The sequence below is a fragment of the Mustelus asterias genome, chromosome 4 (genome assembly GCF_964213995.1).
Source record: "Mustelus asterias chromosome 4, sMusAst1.hap1.1, whole genome shotgun sequence".
NCBI classification, from domain to species: Eukaryota; Metazoa; Chordata; class Chondrichthyes; order Carcharhiniformes; family Triakidae; genus Mustelus; species Mustelus asterias.
This window is the reverse complement of record NC_135804.1, coordinates 96,469,892-96,491,733: the sequence shown is the minus strand read 5'-3', so window position 1 is coordinate 96,491,733 and position 21,842 is coordinate 96,469,892. Positions and strand designations below refer to the sequence as shown.

The 21,842-nt window shown below is 40.0% G+C and overlaps 1 protein-coding gene across 1 annotated transcript in view; it reads left to right on the top strand.

Moving 5' to 3' along the window:
- The window catches only part of LOC144492873 (ubiquitin-like protein 3), a 29,479-nt gene extending 8,609 nt beyond the window's left edge, over positions 1-20,870 (top strand). The window contains exons 2-5 of the mRNA XM_078211419.1: positions 12,089-12,197; positions 17,585-17,671; positions 18,843-18,920; positions 19,950-20,870. Of these exons, the coding sequence (XP_078067545.1) occupies positions 12,089-12,197; positions 17,585-17,671; positions 18,843-18,920; positions 19,950-20,002 (327 nt within the window). The 3' untranslated portion in view covers positions 20,003-20,870. The remainder of the gene's footprint in view (positions 1-12,088; positions 12,198-17,584; positions 17,672-18,842; positions 18,921-19,949) is intronic.
- Positions 20,871-21,842: the final 972 nt, after the last annotated feature.

Here is a 21,842-nt window from a genome sequence, read left to right as displayed (position 1 = left end):
GGTTAATTGCGGAGTTGAGATGATTGGCTTATGAGGAGAGACTGAGTAGACTGGGACTATGTTCATTCGAATTTGGAATGTGTGGGGATAGGTAAGATAGAAGTAGGGAGGTTGTTTTCACTGGTGTGAGAAACCAGAACTAGAGGGCACAGTCTCAATAAGGGGAAGCAGATCTAGGACTGAGTTGAGGAACTTCTTTACTGAATCTGTGGAATTGCCTGCCCAGTGAGTTCAGCAGTTGAGGCTACCTCTTTGAATGTTTTCAAGGCAAAGATGGATTTTTGAGCAGTAAAGGAATTAAGGGTTATGGTGAGCGGGCGGGTAAGTGGAGCTGAGTCCACAAAAAGATCAGCCATGATCTTATTGAATGGTGGTACAGGCCCGAGGGGCCAAATGGCCTACTTCTGCTCCTAGTTATGTTCTGATCCTCATTACCCCGTCACTATCACTGGGTCAAAATTCCTGGAACTCTTGCCCCTCTCCCACTCCCTAGTCTAACTCTCTTTTGAATTAAATTAAAAAGGGCAGCCTCTTGTAGGGGAACTGTCCGAAACAAATCACAAACATAAAAAACATCAAATCAAAATGTGATTAAAAGGGTCAATAATGCACCTCAGTCCCTCTGGTACACAGTGGGCACTGAAGCCCTCAATGGTGTCTACAGACACTGCATGCTCCCTCTCCAGGGACACCTGGCTACGAATATAGCTGCGGTAGAGGGGCAGACAGCCAAATTACACATCCCCCTTGATACCCCAGCCGATCAGTAGTTTTGGTTCTTTTGGATCAATGCAGCTAGGTGAGCTAGATCTTGATCTGGGTAGGAGTGAAGAGAAGAATTAAACATGATCCTCATGTTATGATTGTGTTTGGTTGGAGCCAGCAGATCATTAGCTAAAGACTTGTAATACAAAACTAATTGAAGTATGAAGCTGTTGCTCCATGGGAATCGTTTACCTCACAATATATTGCTGCCTAGCATAATGAATGCAGACCCAGTTATAAATGAAATGCATAGATTCTTGGTTCGGCAGTGAATTTTAAAAATATGGATTGATAGCAAGACTGGAAGGCACAGGAAATTATCTTGGGAGTGTTCTACATAATGAGGTAGATGGGATAAATTGTATCTTTCTTTTAACCAATAATCTGGGAGGAGAGTACTGTTTTGACCTAGGATATCATTGGAAATGATCGCAGGTGGTTCTTTTCAACTGCATATTGTTGTTGTCAAACATCATTCCACAGTAATGGTAGGATTAATCTTATGCCAATTAATTAATTCTCAAATCTCAAGAGGCTAATTAAAATTTCAACTGTTACTCTGGTCTCCTGTCAACCATGAAGTGAAGAAGAAAACAATTCTCTGGTTGTCCAAGTGTGCAGTGCAGTTGAACTCGATTCAGACCCATTGCTAGATTGGCAGCAAAGGCCTTTCTGCTTGATCTGCATTTCCACGAACAGCAGTTACAAACTGGTTTAATGCAAATTAGTGTAAAATCCTAGAGGAAAGCAAAATAGGTGGCACATATACTGCAGACTGCTATTGGAAGTGTGAAGGATTTTGCTGAAGGAGACTTTGAAGTCTTGGCACACTCAGCAAAATACATGCCCAACCAATCCAATGCTAAATAAATCTGGAATAAAAGCTAGTATTGATCATGTAACTACTGGATTATCATAAACCTAATTTGATTCAATAATAGCCTTATTTTTTTTAAAGTGAGGGAAAATTGCTGTCCTTATCCAGTCTTATCTGTATGTGACTACAGATCCACAGCAATGTAGAATTGTGAATTTCTTTCACCAAGATGGTGGTGAGAGTCTGGAACTCACTAATGCAAAGGCTGGTTGGGGTAGAAACCTAATTCCATTTTAAAAAGCAGCTGGACTATATGCACTGGAAGTTCCATAACCTATAAGGCAATGGACTAAAGGCTGGAAAGTCAAAATTGACTGAATAGCTCTCTTTCCATCAGCACAGCACCATGGCCGCCTCCTCCTAATTTTTACTTTGCCCAGCAAACTACTCCATTGATACAAAACCATTACCTTGAAATGATAAAAATAAAGCCAGACAGACCACCCTGCATGAGCCTAGGCATTGGATTCCGACACATCAAAGGCACCTCCAGTCCATTTGCCCCACAAAAAGATCTGCATTTAATATCCAGGGGTTTGTGGCAAATTTAGGAGAGCAGTCCCACAGAAACTTGTGATAAATTAGTTCTCCGTGTTGAACACCACCTAGAAGAAGTACTCAGTATAGCAAGGGCTGTCAGAATGTTATCTAGCAGTTAAAAATTATTTTTCAAGGTAAAATTTAAATTAGTGTTGAAACTCTCTATCACACTTGTCATTGATAGAAGGTGTCTGTTATGGTTCAGATTAGAAACTCGTGTTTTATGAAGCCCGTGTGAATCATAAATTTTGAATTTGGCTCGGATAAGCATGAGATGTTTCACTTTGGGTATGATCAAGTGACCCACTAGGGAGCTTTTATCAAACAAAGTTTATCTAAAAATATAGTTAACATGTATAGAAAGAAAATTAGCAAAGACTTTTATTAATTACAATCATGATAATGTATAACTCTTAATGAATCTATATAAGCTGTCCCAATCAAAACTAAAACCTCCCATATACAAAAGACCCTTTTCACAGACTAATGCTCACGCAATACTGGGATTGAGGCCATTAGTTGAATTCTGCAGTCAAATGCTCAAGACTCAGAACAGTTTGAAGACCAGACAGCTTCCCAAAAGCACCAGAGAGACTCTGGTCTAGACCCCAACAACAGCAGGTTTTCATCCCTCAGGAAAACCAGATCTTGTTTTCAGCTAACCAACAGGGAAAGAGGGAAAACACTTCTTTTTAGTTTGCTGTCCCTTCTAAAACTCAACTCAAACCTGCAGCTCCAAACTGGAAATGAAATCCCTGTCACCTGAGCTGCACACCATTTTTTTTTCTCCTCCAACAATGACATCACCTAAGGATGTGAGCATGATTTTTAAAAAAACTCTTAAAGGTATACCAGCATCACATGTCCTTGAGAGGTTTTATGAAACTGGGCTTCCCAAAGCTTTTCCTTTTATCATTGAGTGATACATTAAAAACATGTCATGCTTATATCTCGAATCAGCAGCTTCTGACTACAGAATTAACCAACAAGTAGACTTGAACTAATGGTAAAAAGGAAGTGCATAGTTTTAGCACTGTAAACATGGAGTTGGGGTGATGAGATTTCTCCTTTCGGTTGTATCCAGTGGGTTGGCTGTGCAACTCTAAAGAGAAATTAGAGTTTCGTGAGCAGCATATTCTCACAATTTAAAAAGTTAGCCATTTGGAAGACTGCAAGTCTTACTTGTACATGCTGGGTACTTTAATGGGTAATCTAAAATATGCCAGTCGGAAGCTACAATGTCACAATCATTTATTCTGATACATTACAATTTAAATAAATTCGTCTGTATTCAGTGTTGGTGTTCTGCAATAGGGATTTTGCTTTGCAACACAAGCATAATTTTAGTGCAAAGGAAGTGAGTTCTCCCATCCTTTTTCTGGAAAAGTTGCTATGGTAATGCAAAGGGACCATGTTGTTTGACTCGTAAGCAGGGCATCTGTGTTTTATGAGGGGTGAAAAAAAACTAAATTTGACTTGGCTTGGAATATTAACAGGTATTCTGGGAATTGCATTCTATGTTTTCAGTTTATACATGGCTTCACTATGAATGACCAAGTCTCTTGTGCATTTTCAGAATTTTGCATATTTTATTGCTGTTATTGGGACTGTAATATGGGATTTTGTTTTGGTCCAGTTGACTATAACAAATGCAGGTCAGTGCTGTTTTTTCTGAGCCTTTCAAGTTACCTTACTTAGCCCTCCCTCCTCCTCTAACTTATTGAATAAACTAGGAGTGGGGCTCTGTATGGCCTTTTTCTTTACATTTATACAATGAGATAGAGAAACTGGTGCAATGTCAAAAATCTCTCCCTCAATGTCAACAAAACAAAGGAGATGGTTATCGACTTCAGGAAGCGTAGTGGAGAACATGTTCCTGTCTACATCAATGGGGACGAAGTAGAAATAGTCAAGAGCTTCAAGTCTTGGGTGTCCAGATCACCAACAACCTGTCTTGGTCCCTCCATGCCGGCACTATAGTTAAGAAAGCCCACCAACGCCTCTACTTTCTCCGAAGACTAAGGAAATTTGGCATGTCCGCTACAACTCTCTCCAACTTTTACAGATGCACCATGGAAAGCATTCTTTCTTGTTGTGCCACAGTGTGGTATGGCTTCTGCTCTGTCCAAGATCGTAAGAAACTACAAAGGGTTGTGAACAAAGCCCAGTCCATCACTCAACCCAGCCTCCTACCCGTTGACACTGTCTACACTTCCCGCTGCCTCAGAAAAAGCCAGCATAATTAAGGACACACACAGCCTGGACACACCACCTTCTTCCGTCAGGAAAAAGATACAAAATTCTGAGGGCACGTACCAACCGACTCAAGAACAGCTTCTTCCCTGCAGCTATCAGACTTTTGAATGGACCTACCTTGCATTAAGTTGGTCTTTCTCTGCACACTAGCTATGACACTAACACTTCTGCACACTCTCTTTTCCTTCTCTATGTACGGTATGCTTTGTATAACACACAAGAAACAATATTTTTCACTCTATACTAATACATGTGCCAGTAATAAATCTAATCCAAATCAAATATACTTTCTTGTTTTCTCTCTCCTCTGACCCTCTTCTGAAGACTGGTTTTGGCAAGTGCTCACTGACACTTAGCATTTTTCACAGATAGACCATTATTCAAATAATGTTAGTGTGTTAACAGGCAAATTAACCACGTATCATGTAAACTAAGTCCCATTAGAATGTATATGGATTGTTTTTATAACCACTAGCTTCTGGATAGAAGAGATCATTTTCATGTTTTAAATTTTAAAGTTGTGGGGAGAGACTGCTTTTACATTGAAAGTGCTAAACCTCTCATCAAGATGAGCTTTAAGTAGTTTGATTAAAGAGGTCAAGTTGTTCCTTGTATTCAGGACAACATCAAGGCTTCATTTCTTCTCTTTTTGCTTCAACGTTTATTCATCCCCAACCCACCAACGAAATTCTTCTGTTGGACTGAAATATTTTATAAAACAATTCAAAGTTAGCATTGAGATTGCCAAACTAAGTATCGTGCCTTTGACTTTTGTCCATCAATAATTGAGAATGTAAAAGCTATCTACAGTTGGGACTTTACCACCCATACTGAAGGAGTATGCAATGAAACTCCCATACTGTTAGCCAAGACACTGTTTCAACTTGGGAATAAGCTGTAAAGAATGTGTTCAACCCACTGCAGCATTCCATCTTGGTTTGTCTGTGCTAGGTGTATGCTTGCACGAGTAAGGGAAAAAGGGGGTTGATATTGTTCTTAATTAAAATGCGAGCTGTGTTTCTCCATTTATTGCTGCTGACATTTTTCACTCAATGTGTAATTGTGTTCCAGTCTGTGAGAGTATCCCTTGTCTGGCTATAACAGATGGTACTGCAAGGGCCAGTGGAATAGGCTCTGACTTTGCTTGAACCTATTGTTCCCAGATATTTTGCTTTTGTGGCTCTGTCTGTAGTCACTGGCACCAGTCAGTTGCTTGGCTCTGTAACTTTTTAAAATCTTTTTCTTGCATTTCTCTTTTCTTTAGTATATCATCCTCTTTGTACTCTCTTCTAAGGTTCGAGTTAGAATAAAAGTGAGGGGAACTGAATGGCACTGTCTTTAAAGTTTGACTGATGCTGATGATAATTCCTGAATTTCTATCTTAATGTAATGGCATCTAACTCCACATGTACAGTTTTGGTTACCCCATCTCAAAAAGGATAGAGATTTTATATCTTTGTTTTGTATTTGTATAGTGCCTTGTTTTGATGTTCCAAAGCACTTCACAGTCAGAGTTACTTTTGTAGTGTTGTGCTTGCTACGTTAATTTATTACTAAGGGTTCAATGGTTGTGGTGATTCCTCTGGAGGGCAAGGGAAACATTTTGGGTAACTTAGTTTCACTAGAGGAAGTAAAATTTAAGTCCTTTTAAAAGTAAAGAAAATGTCGAAGAAAGCAAGCTATTTAACTTGGTTAATGAGCGTAAAACTTGGGAAGCCTTGTTTGTGTTCAACATTTAGCAAATCCCATGGGTGAGCCCTCCATTTGATGCATCTAGGGATTGTATGGAAAATTCTTTTTTTTGACCCGATGGTTTATCACATCCATGTGACCTACCTTGACTTTGGAAGGTGAACATGGTGACAGTAGCTGCGATGCATTAGATTTTAAACTAGTAAGTAGAAAATAACATAGTTCTGGCCTCTTTTTCTCTTCCGACACCTCTTGAGTAGATTTTCAAATTTTAAAATCAGGCTGAGAAATAACTTCCAAAAATTAGCAAGGCCAAGCTAATTTAAATAGCAATTTAAACTTCAAAAGGGTTCCAGCCAAGTATGGAAGGCATTTTAATGAAACCAGATTTCCACACCACCTCCTTTGGTCCCCCTCCATGCTCTGTTAAGGGATTCCAAGGTTGTTTTGCCTCCCACCCCCCCATTGTATAGTTCTTTCCAACTGTTAACTACCCTGAAGAACTTCCTGCTGATGGTCTTTAAATGTACTCTTTGTTAAACTATATCACATGGGATATATTTAAATATTTTGACTTTATGTACCCTAACTACTTAGTATACCTCCATGATTCCTTGTCGGGTGCCACCTTAGCAATCTGAAAAGCTCTTTCTTTGGCCTTCTCTTGTAAGGCAGACCTTCTATGCTAAAAATCACCTGCTCTTCTCTACCCTGCCTCAGGCATTTATATAGAAACATAGTAGGAGCAGAAGGAGGCCATTCACATCTCCCTTAATTTTTGGTGATCAAAACTGGGCACAGTGCTCGAGGTGCAGTTTAAATGCTAGCTTTGTTTCACTGCAATTCTTGGCTTTCCTGCATTCTAGTTCTGCTGTTCATGTCTGTCTTGTGCCTAAGCAAGTTTTGGCATGTTCTAAAAACAAATTTGACCAAGTATTTCCAGTCTTGGACTTGATGCTAAATATGTCCTATCAATGCAGAATAGCAATCGAAGAAAATAAGATGTTGAGTCAATGATAGAATACATATCATGAGATCAAACTGTACTGCCTCAGAACTACATTGACACTAATCCCTAATCTCACAGATTTGAACTCTTGGAATGACTGGTAAAAAATATTGAAATATCAGCGAGGGTTAATAGAATGGGCTACTTTGATTCGGAACCATAAGGTGCCACTATGACGAATCAGGACTGTGTAGCTTCTTCAGGAGAAAGTACGACTAATACAACCCTACTGCAAAGGGTCTAATCAAACTAAGGAATGTATTACGGCATGACAGATAAGTGACAGGATGCCCAAATCCCAAAGGGAAACTTTCGAACAAATTATCAGAATGGTTTTCAATTTGTACACTGAAGTTATCTGGAAGCAGGATAAGTAAATCCTAGACCACTTGTGGTGATTTTAGATATTAACTTTAGACATTTTATTAAAAAATAAATAAAATAACATCTAAGGACACCTTTACATAGTTAACAGTACTTTACATATATTTACTAAAAGATATTGGATTAAATGAACTTGAGGTAAAATTCCCTTTTGATGACAACAGTCCTTTATAGATTTTCATTTCCAGTAACATCGCAATGCCCAGCTGCTCATGGGGGCAAACTCACATACCCTCCTCTGAGGGTGGCAGCAAAATTGATGTTCCTAGATCCAGCTTCAACACACAGTCTTGTTCAAGCTCACACTGCCACCCCAGAGCAGCTTTCAATCTGTTATGTAAAGATATGTTTTATCCTGTTGACCTTCCACTCTTGTTTCTAAAATTCTTCCCCTTCCCACAATTACTAAACACTTTTTTATTACTTTATGGTTACTACTATTTTGCCCCTCACATTTACAATCTCTCAATTGTATATGTTTCTTTTGAAATCTCAGTAAACTTTAAAATCACTTTTTGTCTGCCTAATGTAAATTCCTAGTCAAGCTGCTTCCCTAGCCCCTGTTCATTACTATTTCAGCCACTTGCTTTTGCACCTCCTTTATTCATGTTTTGACCTTTTGCAGTCTACATGTCTTCAATTTAATGAAACCAGTCAAACCCATTCTCCCACACGTGGGCTTGGTATATGAAAATACAACTGCTGGATTTTCCCCTCAAATGTTTAATTTTAATAACCTAAATCATCTTGTTTTCTTCATCAGTGATTGTTAATACCCTGCAGTGGCCACTAGTCGTGAAAGTTCTCAAATGTAAGGTTAGATACAACATCATATCTCTCCAGGGTTATTGATTGTAATTATTCCGACCACAGGCCTGGACATTTTCTGGGCCCATGTATTTAAATCGTGGAGTGAGGATTGAGCCTACTGGCTTGCAGGTGAAAGTGCTACCATAAACCCAAACTGTGACACTTTTTAAAAAAAAAAAATGTTGATGGAATGTAGGTGTTGCTGGCTCGGCCAGCATTTGTTGCCCATCTCTAACTGCCCTTGAACTGAGTGGCTTGCTAAGGCCATTTCAGAGGGCATTTGAGAGTCAGCCACATTGCTGTGGATCTGGAGTCGCGTGTAGGCCAGACCAGGTGGGGAAATTGTAGGAAGTGCTTAAGTTGTTTTTAAGCATATCTTCCTGGGTTTACTCAATGTCAGCAAAATGAAGGAGATTGTCATCAACTTCAGGAAGCGTAAAGGAGAACATGCCCCTGTCTACATCAACAGGGTAGAAGTAGAAAGGATCAAGAGCTTCAAGTTTTTAGGTGTCCAAATCACCAACAACTCTGTCCTGGTTCTCTCTCTCTCTCTCTCTTTCCTTCCCCCCCACTCCCCCCCCCCCCCACTAACGTTTTAGTTCAGAAAGTCCACCAAGCCTCTACTTTCTCAGAAGACGAAGGAAATTTGGCATGTCAGCTACAACTCCCCCCAACTTTTAAAGATGCACCATAGAAAGCATTATTTCTAGTTGTATTACAGCTTGGTATGGCTTCTGCTCTGCCCAATACTGTAAGAAGCTACAAAAGGTTGTGAATGTAGCCCAATCCATCATGCAAACCAGCCTCCCATCCATTGACACTGTCTACACTTCCCGCGACCTTGGCAAAGCAGCCAGTATAATTAAGGACCCCACACACCCCGGACATTCTCTCTTTCACCTCCTTCCTTTGGGGGAAAAAGATACAAAAGTCTGAGGTCATGTACCAACCAACTCAAGAACAGCTTATTCCCTGCTGCTGTCAAACTTTTGAATGGGCTTAACCTTGCATTAAGTCGATCTTTCTCTACACCCTAACTATGACTAACACTACATTCTGCACTCTCTCGTTTCCTTCTCTATGAACGGTATGCTTTGTATAGCGTACAAGAAACAATACTTTTCACTATGTTAATACATGTGACAATAAATCAAATCATGCATTTCCTAACATTATCACCCTCACTATCCTCTAGCAAAAGCTACCCCATTCAGAGACCATGCTGGTGAGCCAAATAACCCTAGCCACTTCTCTTCACTACCAGTGTCTCCTTAATCACCTGCATCAGGTGCAGAGCTGGCTGCTTCTAACTCTTGAGGTTTTGGGATATCTTGAACCTGCAGCAATAGCTTTTCCTTAAGGCCCATCAATCTGGCCACATGAATCACATGAGTCTTGTTTTCCAGGCACAAATGCTAACTTGCTATCGTGTAGGCAACCCTCACACCCGCAAATCGATAAACAGTTTAAGGTATAACTGTTCCTAGCCCTTCCCTATGAAACTTGGAGACTTAACAGTGTGCCCGCAGTCCTGACACATACTCTTGCTATTATCTACAGGTATTAACATCGTTCACGTTCTTCTCATTAAAATCAACGCCTTTTTTCTCCCCACCCCTAGCTTTAGTAACCAAGCCACCCAAGCTTGTTGAGCAGAATTCAGAACTGATTGACACTTCCTTCATTCCTCCATTTTATCCTAAGTTAAAGAGACCGTATCAAACCACAACCTTTTAAACTTCATATTTGCAATACAATTCATTGTGACAGCAGTGTGATGATTCAGTCTGTAACTATTGCAGATTTGGATCAAAAGTGACTACAAATGGGGACAGCAACCTTGCAAGTAGTCTCCTCACATCCACACCCTCTTCCCAGATGGAGACTGCTGATGTCTGCTGAAATGGAAATGGAGAAAGTACAATCACTGGAAAATGTGAGGGTGAGACTTGAGTGTTGGTGACAATAGAAGGTGCAGTATTAGGGAATGTCAGGTTAGAGAAGGACCTGTAGGATGGATAGGGGAAGGAATGGCAATGGCATGCAGTGTAGTAATGAACAGAAAGAGAGATGCCTACTGCCCCTCAGACTATGGCTAATTGTGGGTGGACTGTGTGCAAATTGGTAGCAATGTTTCCTACATTACTCCAATGACGACACTCATTGGCCATAAAACACTTTGAGAGTATGATGATCATGAAAGGTGCCCTGTTAATGCAAGTCTGTCTTTTAACAAGGCAAGAAATCCCTGAATCTTTCTCTGTAAGCTTGGCTGTTCATTCAACTAGCACTGCTGCTTTCTCACCTTTCCTTAGCCACAATCCTCTGCAGTTTCTCACCCATCTCTTTGCATGGTCTCTTCAAGCTCACTTTGTCCATGAAATGTATCTCCTGTTTCTTCAATCTCATGTGAGCTAACATTTAGTTAACTCCATTTTCTCCCCCACAAACATGCCTTTATCCACTTAGGCTCCATATTCTGGAATTCCTGTCATTGGATACTCCAACATTGCACTTCCCTCTCCTCATTTGAGACCCTCATTAAAACTACTTATTTGACTAAGTATCACCTTGTCTCTGAAGAGTTATTGTAGAGATTTTTTGTTGAATGGTGCTATATAAATCCTACTTATTGTTGGAATTCCTTCATTTGCTTGGTAACTGTTTGAATTCCATTCCCCATCAGTTATTTGAACCTCCTTGATATTTGAGTACCTTTAGTATTTGTCCTTTCAGTAGCTTGTTAAGCTTTTAAGGCAACCAAATTCACTGATCCAAACAATTTGTCTTCAATCTGTTCCTATCTTAAATAGTTTTTACATACTTTAGACTTACTCCCTGTTATCATTGAAAGGATCAAAAAACTTTACAGTTTTTTACTGTCAACCGTCAAGTATTCTTTATGCTTCTAGCAGAACTCTATAGGAACTATTAATATTTAATGGCTGCTGTTAGCCCTTCCTGTAAATGTTGAATTGGCGTATGCATTGTCACTTGTACATTTCTCAAGATATCTTTGTGTGGCTAAAAATGCCACAGTTCATTTAAATGTAGTTTTTTCTGGAAAACATTCAGTGTATAGTGCTTGGGACACATTTCTTTGATCACAAAAATACTTTACTCCCTCAGGATTTCCTTCACATTTCTTGTAGAAGTGCATGTCGGTGTCTTCGATGGTTGGTTGGTTGGTTAGTTGCCATTGAGACAAATGTCAGGTTACTTAACCATTGTGGTTTGGTGGTGGGAGGGGGGTGGCATTCTGGCTGATTGTTCTGTTCTTCCCTGTCAAACATAAATGCACATTTTTCAGTGGCTATCAATGGGTAGTAAAGGAAACAGGATCCTGGATGAGTTTTCTTCTTTATTCCTTTCTCTTTACTCCTCCCCCCCCCCCCCCCCAACCACCAATGCCATCATGCATTGCCCACTCCAGTGAGACCAGTTGTCGACCATCTACAATATTACCCACTAAGATTAGCTAACTCAGTACAGTCTAAAGATCTTCTTCATCTGTACAGCACAATTGCATTGTGGGCAGTGTAGTTATGCACCCTGAGCTACCAGGATGTCTGGTGAGAAATTTTTTTTTGGTTTTCTTATCAGTCAGTTTCTTCGAATCTTGCAGAAATATTTTTTATTTAGGCTTACAAGCTCCTGTGGTGTGAGAGAATCTTTCATGCTGCACTGATGCTTTGCATTACTCTGCCTTTAGTCACCAATTCATTTATTTTGTTTCTCATTTCTGTTGCTTACAGGTAAACCTGCGTCTTATTCTCGTTAGTGGGAAGACACAGGAGTTTATGTTTTCACCAAACGATTCTGCTGCAGATATTGCCAAACATGTCTATGAAAACTGGCCTATGGGTAAGTGTACTAGATTTTTGTTTTGTGTAGTAGATGTACTAAATCTCGAGAGATGATCTTCCACAGAGTACTTGATTCAAACTTGGGCTAAAATCCTGAACCATGCAAGCAAAGCTAAAGCTTTGAAATAAGTTGCTCTGAAATAATTCTTCAATATCTTTTTGTATGCATTTTTTAAATGTGGTTCAGGTAAATTTTATGTCAATGTTTAAAATTTTAAAATTTAAGGAAGGCAAACTGAAGTGTCTGGTGGTGCAGTGGTATTCTTGTTGGCCGAGTAATCCAAGGTCATCTTCTGGAGACTGAAGTTCGAATCCCACTGCAGTAGATGGTGGAATTTAAACTCCATAAAACATCAGGAATTAAAATGACGACCATGAAAGCCGTATCAATTGGTTCACAAATGTCCTTCAGGGAAGGAAACCTGCCGTCCTTACCTGACCTATGTGTGACTCCAGACGCACAGCAATGTTGTTGACTCTTAAGTGCCCTCTAGCAAGCTACTCCGTTATATACAAAGAAAACACAAAGGAATGAAACTGAAATGATAGGCCCAGCCCTGTCGACTCTGCCAAATCATCTTTCCTAACATTTGGGGGCTTGTGCCAAAATTGGGACAGTTGTCACCAACTAATCAAGCAACAGTCTGACATAGTCATACTCACAGAATCATACCTTACAGACAATGTCCTGTCCTGTCCCACTGACCTAGAGAGAGAGCAGTGCAGCGGTATGCATTTGGGGCAGCCATGATGTGAGCCATCAGCAGCAGCAGAATTGTACTTGACCACAATTTGTAACCCCATGGCCTGTCATATCCACCACCTTTGTAATTGCCAACAAGCCAGGGGTTCAACACTCGTTCAGGACAGGCTGCCAGGAGCAGCACCAGACATGCATAAAAATGAGGTGTCAACCTGCTGAAGCTACACTTCAGGGCTACTTGCATGCCAAACAGCATAAGCAGCAGAGCTAAGCAATTCCATAACCAACAGTTCAGATCTTAGCTCTGCAGTCCTGCCATATCCAGCAGCGACTGGTGATGGATAATTAAACAAATCGCTGGAGGAAGAGGTTCCATAAGTATCCCACCACAATGATGGAGAAACCCAGCACATCTGTCCAAAATATAAGACTGAAGGATTCTCAACAATCTCCAGTCCCATGTGTTGATTGGATGATCCAGCTTGGCCTCCTCCAGAGATTCACAGATGTCAGTCTTCAGACAATTTGATTCACGCATGATATCAAGAAATGGCTAAAAGCACTGCATACCGCAAAGGCTATGGGCCATGACAATATTCTGGCAATAGTCCTGAAGACTTGTGCTCCAGAACTTGCCGTGCTCCTAACCAAGCTGTTCCAGTACAGCTACAACGTTAGCATCTACCCAGCAATGTCAAAAATTGCCATGGATGTTCTGTACACAAGAAACAAGACAAGTCTAACATGCCTAATTACCATTCCATCAGTCTACTCTTGATCATTGAACTGATGGAAGGGGTCATCAACAGCATCATTAAGCGGCATTTTCTCAGCAATTACCTGCTCATGGACTCACTGTTTGGGTTCCAGGGTCGTTCAGCTCTCGACCCCATTACAGCCTTGGTCCTAACGAGGACAAAAGAAATGAATGCCTGAGGTGAGAGTGGCTGCCTTTGACATCAAGGCAGCATTTGAGCAAGTATGGCATTAAGATGCCCGAGTTAAACTAGAGTCAGTGGGAATCAGGGTAAACTCACTGCTTGTTGGAGTCGTACCTGGTATAAAGGAAGATGGTCGTGTGGTTGGAGGTCAATCATCTCAGCTCGAGGATATTTCTCTGGGTAGTGTCCTCATCTTCAGCTGCTTTATCAATGAATTTCCTTCCATCACTAGGTCAGAAGTGGGGATGTTCACAGATGACTGCACAATGTTCACCATTTGCAACTCCTCAGATACAGAAGCAGTTCACTTCCAAATGCAGCAAGACCTGGACATGATCTAGGCAAGTAACATGGGCACCACAAGTGCCATGCAAAGGCCATCTCGAACAAGAGAGGATCTAACCATTTTCCCTTGACATTCAATGGCACAACATCCTGAGGATTACTGTTGACCAGAAACTGAACGGGACTAGCCATATAAGTCGTGTGGCTAAAGCCTAGGAATTCTGCAAGTAACTCTCCTCCTGACTTCCCAGCAACTTGTAAACCCACAACCCTACAGTTTAGAGCAACAGATACCTGGAATACCACCATCCTGACTTGGAAATATATCATTATTCCTTCACTGTCACTGGGCCAAGTTCTTGGAATTCCCTCCCAAACAGCACTGTGGGTGCACCTACACTTCTGGGTTTGCAGTAGTTCACAAAGACAGCTCACCACCACTAGGAATAAGCAATAAATGCTAGCCTAGCCACTGACACCCACATCCCGTAAGTGAATTAATAAAAAACCTTGAATGCCACCAATTTTGAAGTCATTAGGAGGGGCAGCGGAATAAATTTTTTAAAATGTTGGTTTGGTGATAGCACATTTGGGTTTGATAAGCCTCTAAGTTGAGGAAAAGGCCATAACGTTGAGATTTTAGGGCAGGGTGAGTTAGAGAGGAAGGTGTTGCATGAGTCAGTAATCCTGTAAGAGTATAGTGAGGAGGTGAAAATTAGTGCATTTCAAGCCTAGGAGTCAGAAGATGAGGCATTTGAGGGAAGCATTGAATAGTAATGAATGTCTATGAATCACACGGAAGAATGAACAGTTTTGATATACTTGCTGCAGATTAATTATAAAATTCTATATTTTTAGTATTTAATTTAAGACCCCCTTTATCCAGTTGAGAAGTGGATGATGAAGTGTAAACCGATGGATTCCACTAATAGTGCTGCTCAGCTGTCCTAATGCTAAGGAAAACCGAATCAAACATATAAACACTACTACTGATTAGACAGCCAGCCTGGCTTATTGAGAACCTAAAGAAATAGACCTGTCACTGGGGCTGAAATTTTTCACCACCACACTCTTATTTCTGCAAATGGTGTGATGACCTTTGCCCTAGCAACTGTAAAGTAAGGAACCTTTATAGTTTCGTTAAAATATCTGTGGAATCTGTAATTGTTTTTCAAAATGTTAGAAAAGATTTAAGCATTTGCATCAATTATAATCTTGAATAATATGAGATACTGACCCAAGGGACCTAATGACCCTTCCTTCACCCAGCAACAGTACTGACAGGAAGAAACTTAGTTATAGGAGGTGTTTGGCTGGCAATTGCAGGAGAGTTTGGAGAATGAAGGTAATTAGCAGAGAGATGCAGAAAGGGGAACACACATCTGAGGTAAATCTCTCAGGAGGAGGTCAGTTTTTCTGTTTGGCAGAAGAGGAGACCAGAGCTATTGGAGGCACTGTGCATGCTGACAAAAAAAAGTCTTAAAACCTGGAGAGCTGTGTGAATAGCTTGGAGATGCGAAAGAGCTTGAGTGTTTTCCCAGAAGTAGTCAAACCATATCTGGGATGTTATTAGTTGATTGGTTGAAAAGAAACTCTTGAAAACTACGCCATCAGGACTGTTGTGATCTGAGGGGGAGAAGTTTTGTGGAAGTGTGCCTTGCTGACGAAACTTGGAGCGGAAACCTGTTGTCGGATAGGACTTTGTCGGATAGGACTCCTAACCTGCCCTACATGAATGAAGAACAGTATATTGTGGGACTGTGCAGTTAGGTAGTGCCACGAATCTGTGGATAGTGGGTGCTTGTGGTTGTGTACGACATCATTCTGACTGTTCATGTAAAGCTTTTTTCTTTCATTTTGAAGTATCACTTTTCCTGTTAACTCTCGCTTAATTTACATTGGTTCTGATTATGTGTTAAAGTAAAAGCTACAAAAAGTGAAATCTTCGTAATTACTTCCTTTGGGGGCTATTCAGTTAATTTGGTTTACAATTTGCCCACTGGGATTATAACAAAGGCAAACAATGGAAGTCTTACCCCGGTACACACTCCTGGCAACCGCAGATTTAGTTGGGGATGGGACTCGCTGAACAATGATGACTTTTGTAAATTTGTGTTTCAGCATTCTAGATTTGGTTAAACAGGGTTTGTTCCTTCATAGTGAGTATACTCCATTTCACGCTAACAATTCTACATCTCTGAATTTCTTGTAAACTGAAATTTCGAGTGGAGTGATTTTTTTCTTTCATGGGATGTGGACACCACTGGCTGGGCCAGAATTTGTTGCCCATCCCTAATAGCCCTTCAACTGAGTGGCTTGCTAGGCCATTTCAAAGTGCAATTAAGAGACAGCCACATTGCTGTGGGTCTGGAGTCACATGTAGGGCAGACCAGATAAGGACAACAGATTTCCTTCCCTAAAGGACATTAGTGAACCAGATGGATTTTTACAACATTGACGATGGTTTCATGGTCATCATTAGATTCTCAATTCCAGATTTAAAAATAAAATTCAAATTTCACTATCTGCCGTGGTGGGATTCGAACCTGGGTCCACAGAGCATTACCCTGGCTTTCTGGCTTTCTGGTACAGCGACAATGCCACTGCCTTCCCTGTTACCATGTTATGAATGTGCATCAAACTCAGTTCAGAGCACAAGCCCACGTTAGCCTACAAGAGATGAGCATAAAGATCAAATAGGAAATTATCAGCTCTATGCAACAAAGTTTGCTGCATGTCACATTTCAGAACACTTGTTACAAATCTAATCCTAAAAGATGGCAATCAACCACAACCTGCCAAGATCACTCAGCTGTTTGGCTCTTAACAGAAGTTGAGTTTTCAAGGAGTGAAAAATAGATTGCACACCTATTTATGTTGAGTGGAGTTATAATATTTCACTATCTATCATGCCCAATAATGGGAGGGTGGAGAAACCTTTGTACATGTCACACATGAAGAATGGCCACTGAACCACTTTGTTCAAGGATGGGGTGAGGGGGGAAACAGCTAAATCTAATTTTCGGTTCTACCTGTCATGAACCGATTTAATGCCAAAGGTCATTTCAAAGTGACCAGGAAGTAATCAAGCCTGGATCTTCCAGTATCCATGGTTAAGAATTGTACTAGATAATGCAGTTTCATCAAAGGAATCCTATCATAAAATGTTTAACGTTCTTCTCAACCTTCCTCTTTATGCCCATGTTGACAACCAGAACTTCTTTTAACCCCTTCTCCTTTTGCTTAAAATTAAGATGTCTTCCTTTCTGATTTTTTTTTTGTTTTCCTCCTCCAGTCATGGAACTCTTGATTCATCCCCATCCCCCAATTTTCAGATGGCATTGCCCTACAGTAAAAGTGTGAAATACTATGTTGAGAAAGCATACTTTTAAATTGGAGATTTTAAAAACATTTGCTTTATAATTAAATGTAAAATTTTGTTTGCTATCCTTACAGACTGGGACGAAGAACAGGTCAGTAGTCCCAACATCCTTCGGCTTATTTACCAAGGAAGATTTTTACATGGAAATGTCACCTTGGGTGGTAAGTTGCAAATGTTGTAGCGTTTTTTTTCAATGTGTTGTTCCTTCATTCTGTGTGATTTAAATGGAAATCTGAAATAAAAAAACTGTTGGAAGCAGTATCTGAAAGGGAAAGATAGGTGATTGTATCTGCTGAAAGGCCTGATGGATGTTTACTGTATATTCCCTTGTGAGTAGATTATTCAACTGGAGCTGATCTGCACCTCAATTTCTTTACCTGCTTTTATTGCTTATCCCTTTGATATCTTGCCAACAAATCTGTTAATCTCGGTCTTCAAAGTTTCAGTTACCTCCTGCTGGGATCAGTTTTCTACGACTGTTTGTGAAAAAAAATCTTTGGATTTCTCTCCCAAATTGCCTGATTCTAATTTTAAGGTTGTGTTTCTTTTTTTCGAAATAATTTTGCTTTATCAATGTTACCGAGTCCTTTTATCATCTTAAACATCAGAGTTAGATATCCTGTATCTTTTAGAATATAGGGAATACAAGGCAAATGTTTGCAAATAATGTAAACCCTTTAAACTCGAGTGAATCTGTGCTGTATCCACACTAAGACCAATGTAAGGCTGTTTTAACTGAAGCATAGCTTACCCTCCTTTGTATTTCAGCCTCTTGAGGTAACGACCAATATTCTATTAATCTTTGTTTTTTTTTGTCTACTTGCTTTTAGTGATTTGTATACACAGACATTAAACCTACTTGCTTCTCCACAGTTTCTAGTTTCACACCACTTAACCTCTCTTGGATTCAAGATTCATTTTTTAAAAAACCAATCAAAGTGGATGACCTCGCCTGTGCCCACATTGAACTCCATTTGATACTTTTCACCCATTCAATAATCTACTTCTGTGATTTTTCACAGTAACTTCGTTACAGTGTGAGCCTACTTGTGACTAATAAATAAACTTACGTAACTTGTAACTTCCTGCTGCTATCTGTACAACTTCACTATTTTCTCTCTCTCTCTCTCTCTCCCTTCTACCAAGTCACTGATAAATATAATCCTGGGGAGCACCAATTGTCCCACCTACCAATCAGTGTACATGTCCTTTTATCCTGCTGAATCCTACCTCCTAACCTATTTTGAAGGATTGCCTCAAGTTTTGTGCACATCTGGTATAACATCTTTCTGTAATGCTAATATATTCTGAAAACGTTTGTCCCTTTGACAGCTCTGAAGCTTCCTCCTGGAAGGATGACAGTAATGCACTTGGTTGCCAGAGAGACATTGCCGGAACCTAATTCCCAAGGTAAGGTTGCAGCTGAAGTTACTGACGCATTCCATTATCTCTCCTGCCTGCTTTTCTACTGGAGAATATTAATTAAATTTAAAAGGGATGATGTATTTTTTTAAATTCTCTACCCCTTTTCCTGCTGAGAATTCCAGGGTGCTATTCATTGTCTCATATGTCATTTTTTGCCTTGAGCCTTGTGTATGAGGTTCACAGGTTTTTCAACCATGGAAGTTATAATCTACCCTTGCCTAATGCTGCACTTGTGGCCTTACCAAATGCGATTGCTAGATTAGAAATTTTGTCTGCTTATGTCAGTTGTAACAGTTATCTTATTTCGGCACAGAGTTTTAACCTGGGGTTCCTGCTCTGACCGGCTCAGTGCCACACCAGGCACTTGACAACAAGAATGCCAGGAAATTCCTTTTATTCTCCAGGAAAAAAATCATCAATTTGCATTCGGCATCCATGTTGTGGTTCAGCCGGATGGGGAGGGTCAGTATTCTTTAGAAAAGGGACAGTTTATTGTGTGGTGAGTTTGTCTTGCTTAAGTATCACTTCAGGGTCTAAGGGTATTGCATGTTTTGCTATTACTTTTCTTGCAGCTCCAGTCAAGGCATGATAAAATTTTCACGTATCCATCACTGTCACTACATTTCAGTAAATGGTAATTTTGAAACTGATGCAATATAGGACCTTTTCCACATATCGAAAAACCAAGTCGACAAAGATGGTATTTCGCAAAGGCAGACTCTACTTAGTTGCTAATCTTGATGTTCTGCTGGATTATGTGTAATGACTGACTCTCTCTCTCTCTCTCTCTCCGGTGAAGATTGTTAGTCTAAAAAAAAGCCTTTCTTTTTTGCAGTAAGGGAACGTTCAGTACCTTTGTGTAATTTTGGTAAAGTATCATCTGGCCTTGAAGCTTTTTAGGGAAACAGAAAATGTAGAATACTGAAAATGGGGCTAAAAATCTTCACTTGGTTAGCCATTAGTGAAACTTTTTCACTATTATTACAATTGTTTGTCACTGCTTTTTTTTCCCAGGTCAAAGAAATCGGGAGAAGACAGGAGAGAGCAATTGTTGTATGATTTTGTGAGAACTGCTTGCCTTGCACAGTGCAGCTGCAAATCAAAAGAAGACCTTTTTTATGAACTTGCAAGAAATGTCCCAGAGTCTTCCCACTCAAGATTGGTATGCAGCTGACTGATGACAAGTTGTCGCTTAGACGTATTCTTCATCGATCTGTGGAATTCCACCGTAACATTGCATTAATATCTTGCCTAGCAGGACTGTCTGGGAAGAGGTTATCTACATCTGTACAAAATAAGGAAATGTTCCTGCTATGGTGAAGCAGCAGTTACATTGGAGCCAAATCTTTCCATTGCGGTCTTATTTATTTATTTTTCTAACAATTGACTCTTTCTGAACTATAGTTTGGATTTCTCAAATTTTCTTCCCTTCCATTCTGGAAGTATTACTTTATTGTTGGACACAGCTCCATGCGTGTCAGCTATTTTCCGGTGCCTTGTCCAAGAGACTTAGTTATATGTAGGTCTTGACATTAAATATCTGTAGACTATTTGACCACCGAGGCATCACAGCTGAGCTGACCCTGTTCTCACCTGATGTCTGATCATGCACTTTACAGTTAAAAATCACTAAGTAATGATCAGTAGGGGTAATCATGGCTGCCAATTTTTCCCCTTGTTTATTCGAGGCACTGATGCTATTTTTAAAAAAATCTCTGCTGCTGCTGCTCTAGATTGAAACTTCTATGATCTGTACTTGTGTTTAAGGATATTTCCATAGCCTTTTTAAAGAGGGGGGAGATTTAATTTTCTGTAATAGTCACCTTGGTTGGAGAATATGGACCACCTTCACTGTCTAGTTTAACTGTGGTAAAAATGTCCTTCTGATATTGCACCCATCTAAGCATGTGCTTTTGTAACGGGTCCTTTCTTTTTTTTAAGAAAAAGAGTTTGGATGTGAGCACTGGTAATTAATATCTAGCCTTTTTATTAATGGGTGTCAAGAAGACACTTTTACCAGACACAGAGAAGAGTTTGTACATGTGAATATGCTTCAGAATATTTGGTGTGAAGTTTTGTCAGTGAGGAACATGAAACTTTTCTTTCTTAGTTTTCATATCTGAAGTTCCAAAAAAAAACTACTGTTAATCATTCCAATCGAACAAAACTGCTGCTATTTTGCCTGCCCTTCCCTTGCCTCTCTTACGCAACACTTCCATGTGTTTGAACCTGCATCACAGCATCCTGCTCATATTTGATGAACCATCTTACTGCAGGCTCTTACTTCAATTTTTAGCAGATAGGAAATAAATGTATTAAGTTGAACTATCTGGTAACATTTCAATGTATTGTGGTAATCCTAAATTTTGGCTTGGCCTGGTCCATGCTCCTGGGCAACATAAACCGAATTTTGTACCACGTACACCATACAAACAGGAGTATTTCATTCAGATCCCCATCTATTCTACCATTTGATTAGATTGTGGCTGACTCTACCTCAAGTCTAATTACATGCCTTTATCCATTCCTTAGTATCCTTATCTAACAACTTCAGAGTTGGAATTTTTCCCAGTTCCACATATATCCACTTTTGTGTGGAAGTAATGCTTCCTGATTTTAAAGAGTCTAACTAATTATGCCAACTTGTTCTGCCCCCTTCCACACCCAAAGGAAATAGGGTAGATATAGACAAGCTAACTAATTTTTTAAACAGCTGCATTAGATCACCTCTCAACCATTTAAACTTGTAGGATTAAAAACCAGTATGGTTTCAATTTTACCCTTAAGTCCTGGTATTGTTCTGGTGAATCTATGTGGTAGGCCAAACTATTTTTCCCTGCACTTTAATGCAAACAGTATTCCAGGTGAGGCGTCTGATAAAGATTCTATAAGTATTGCTGGCAGGGC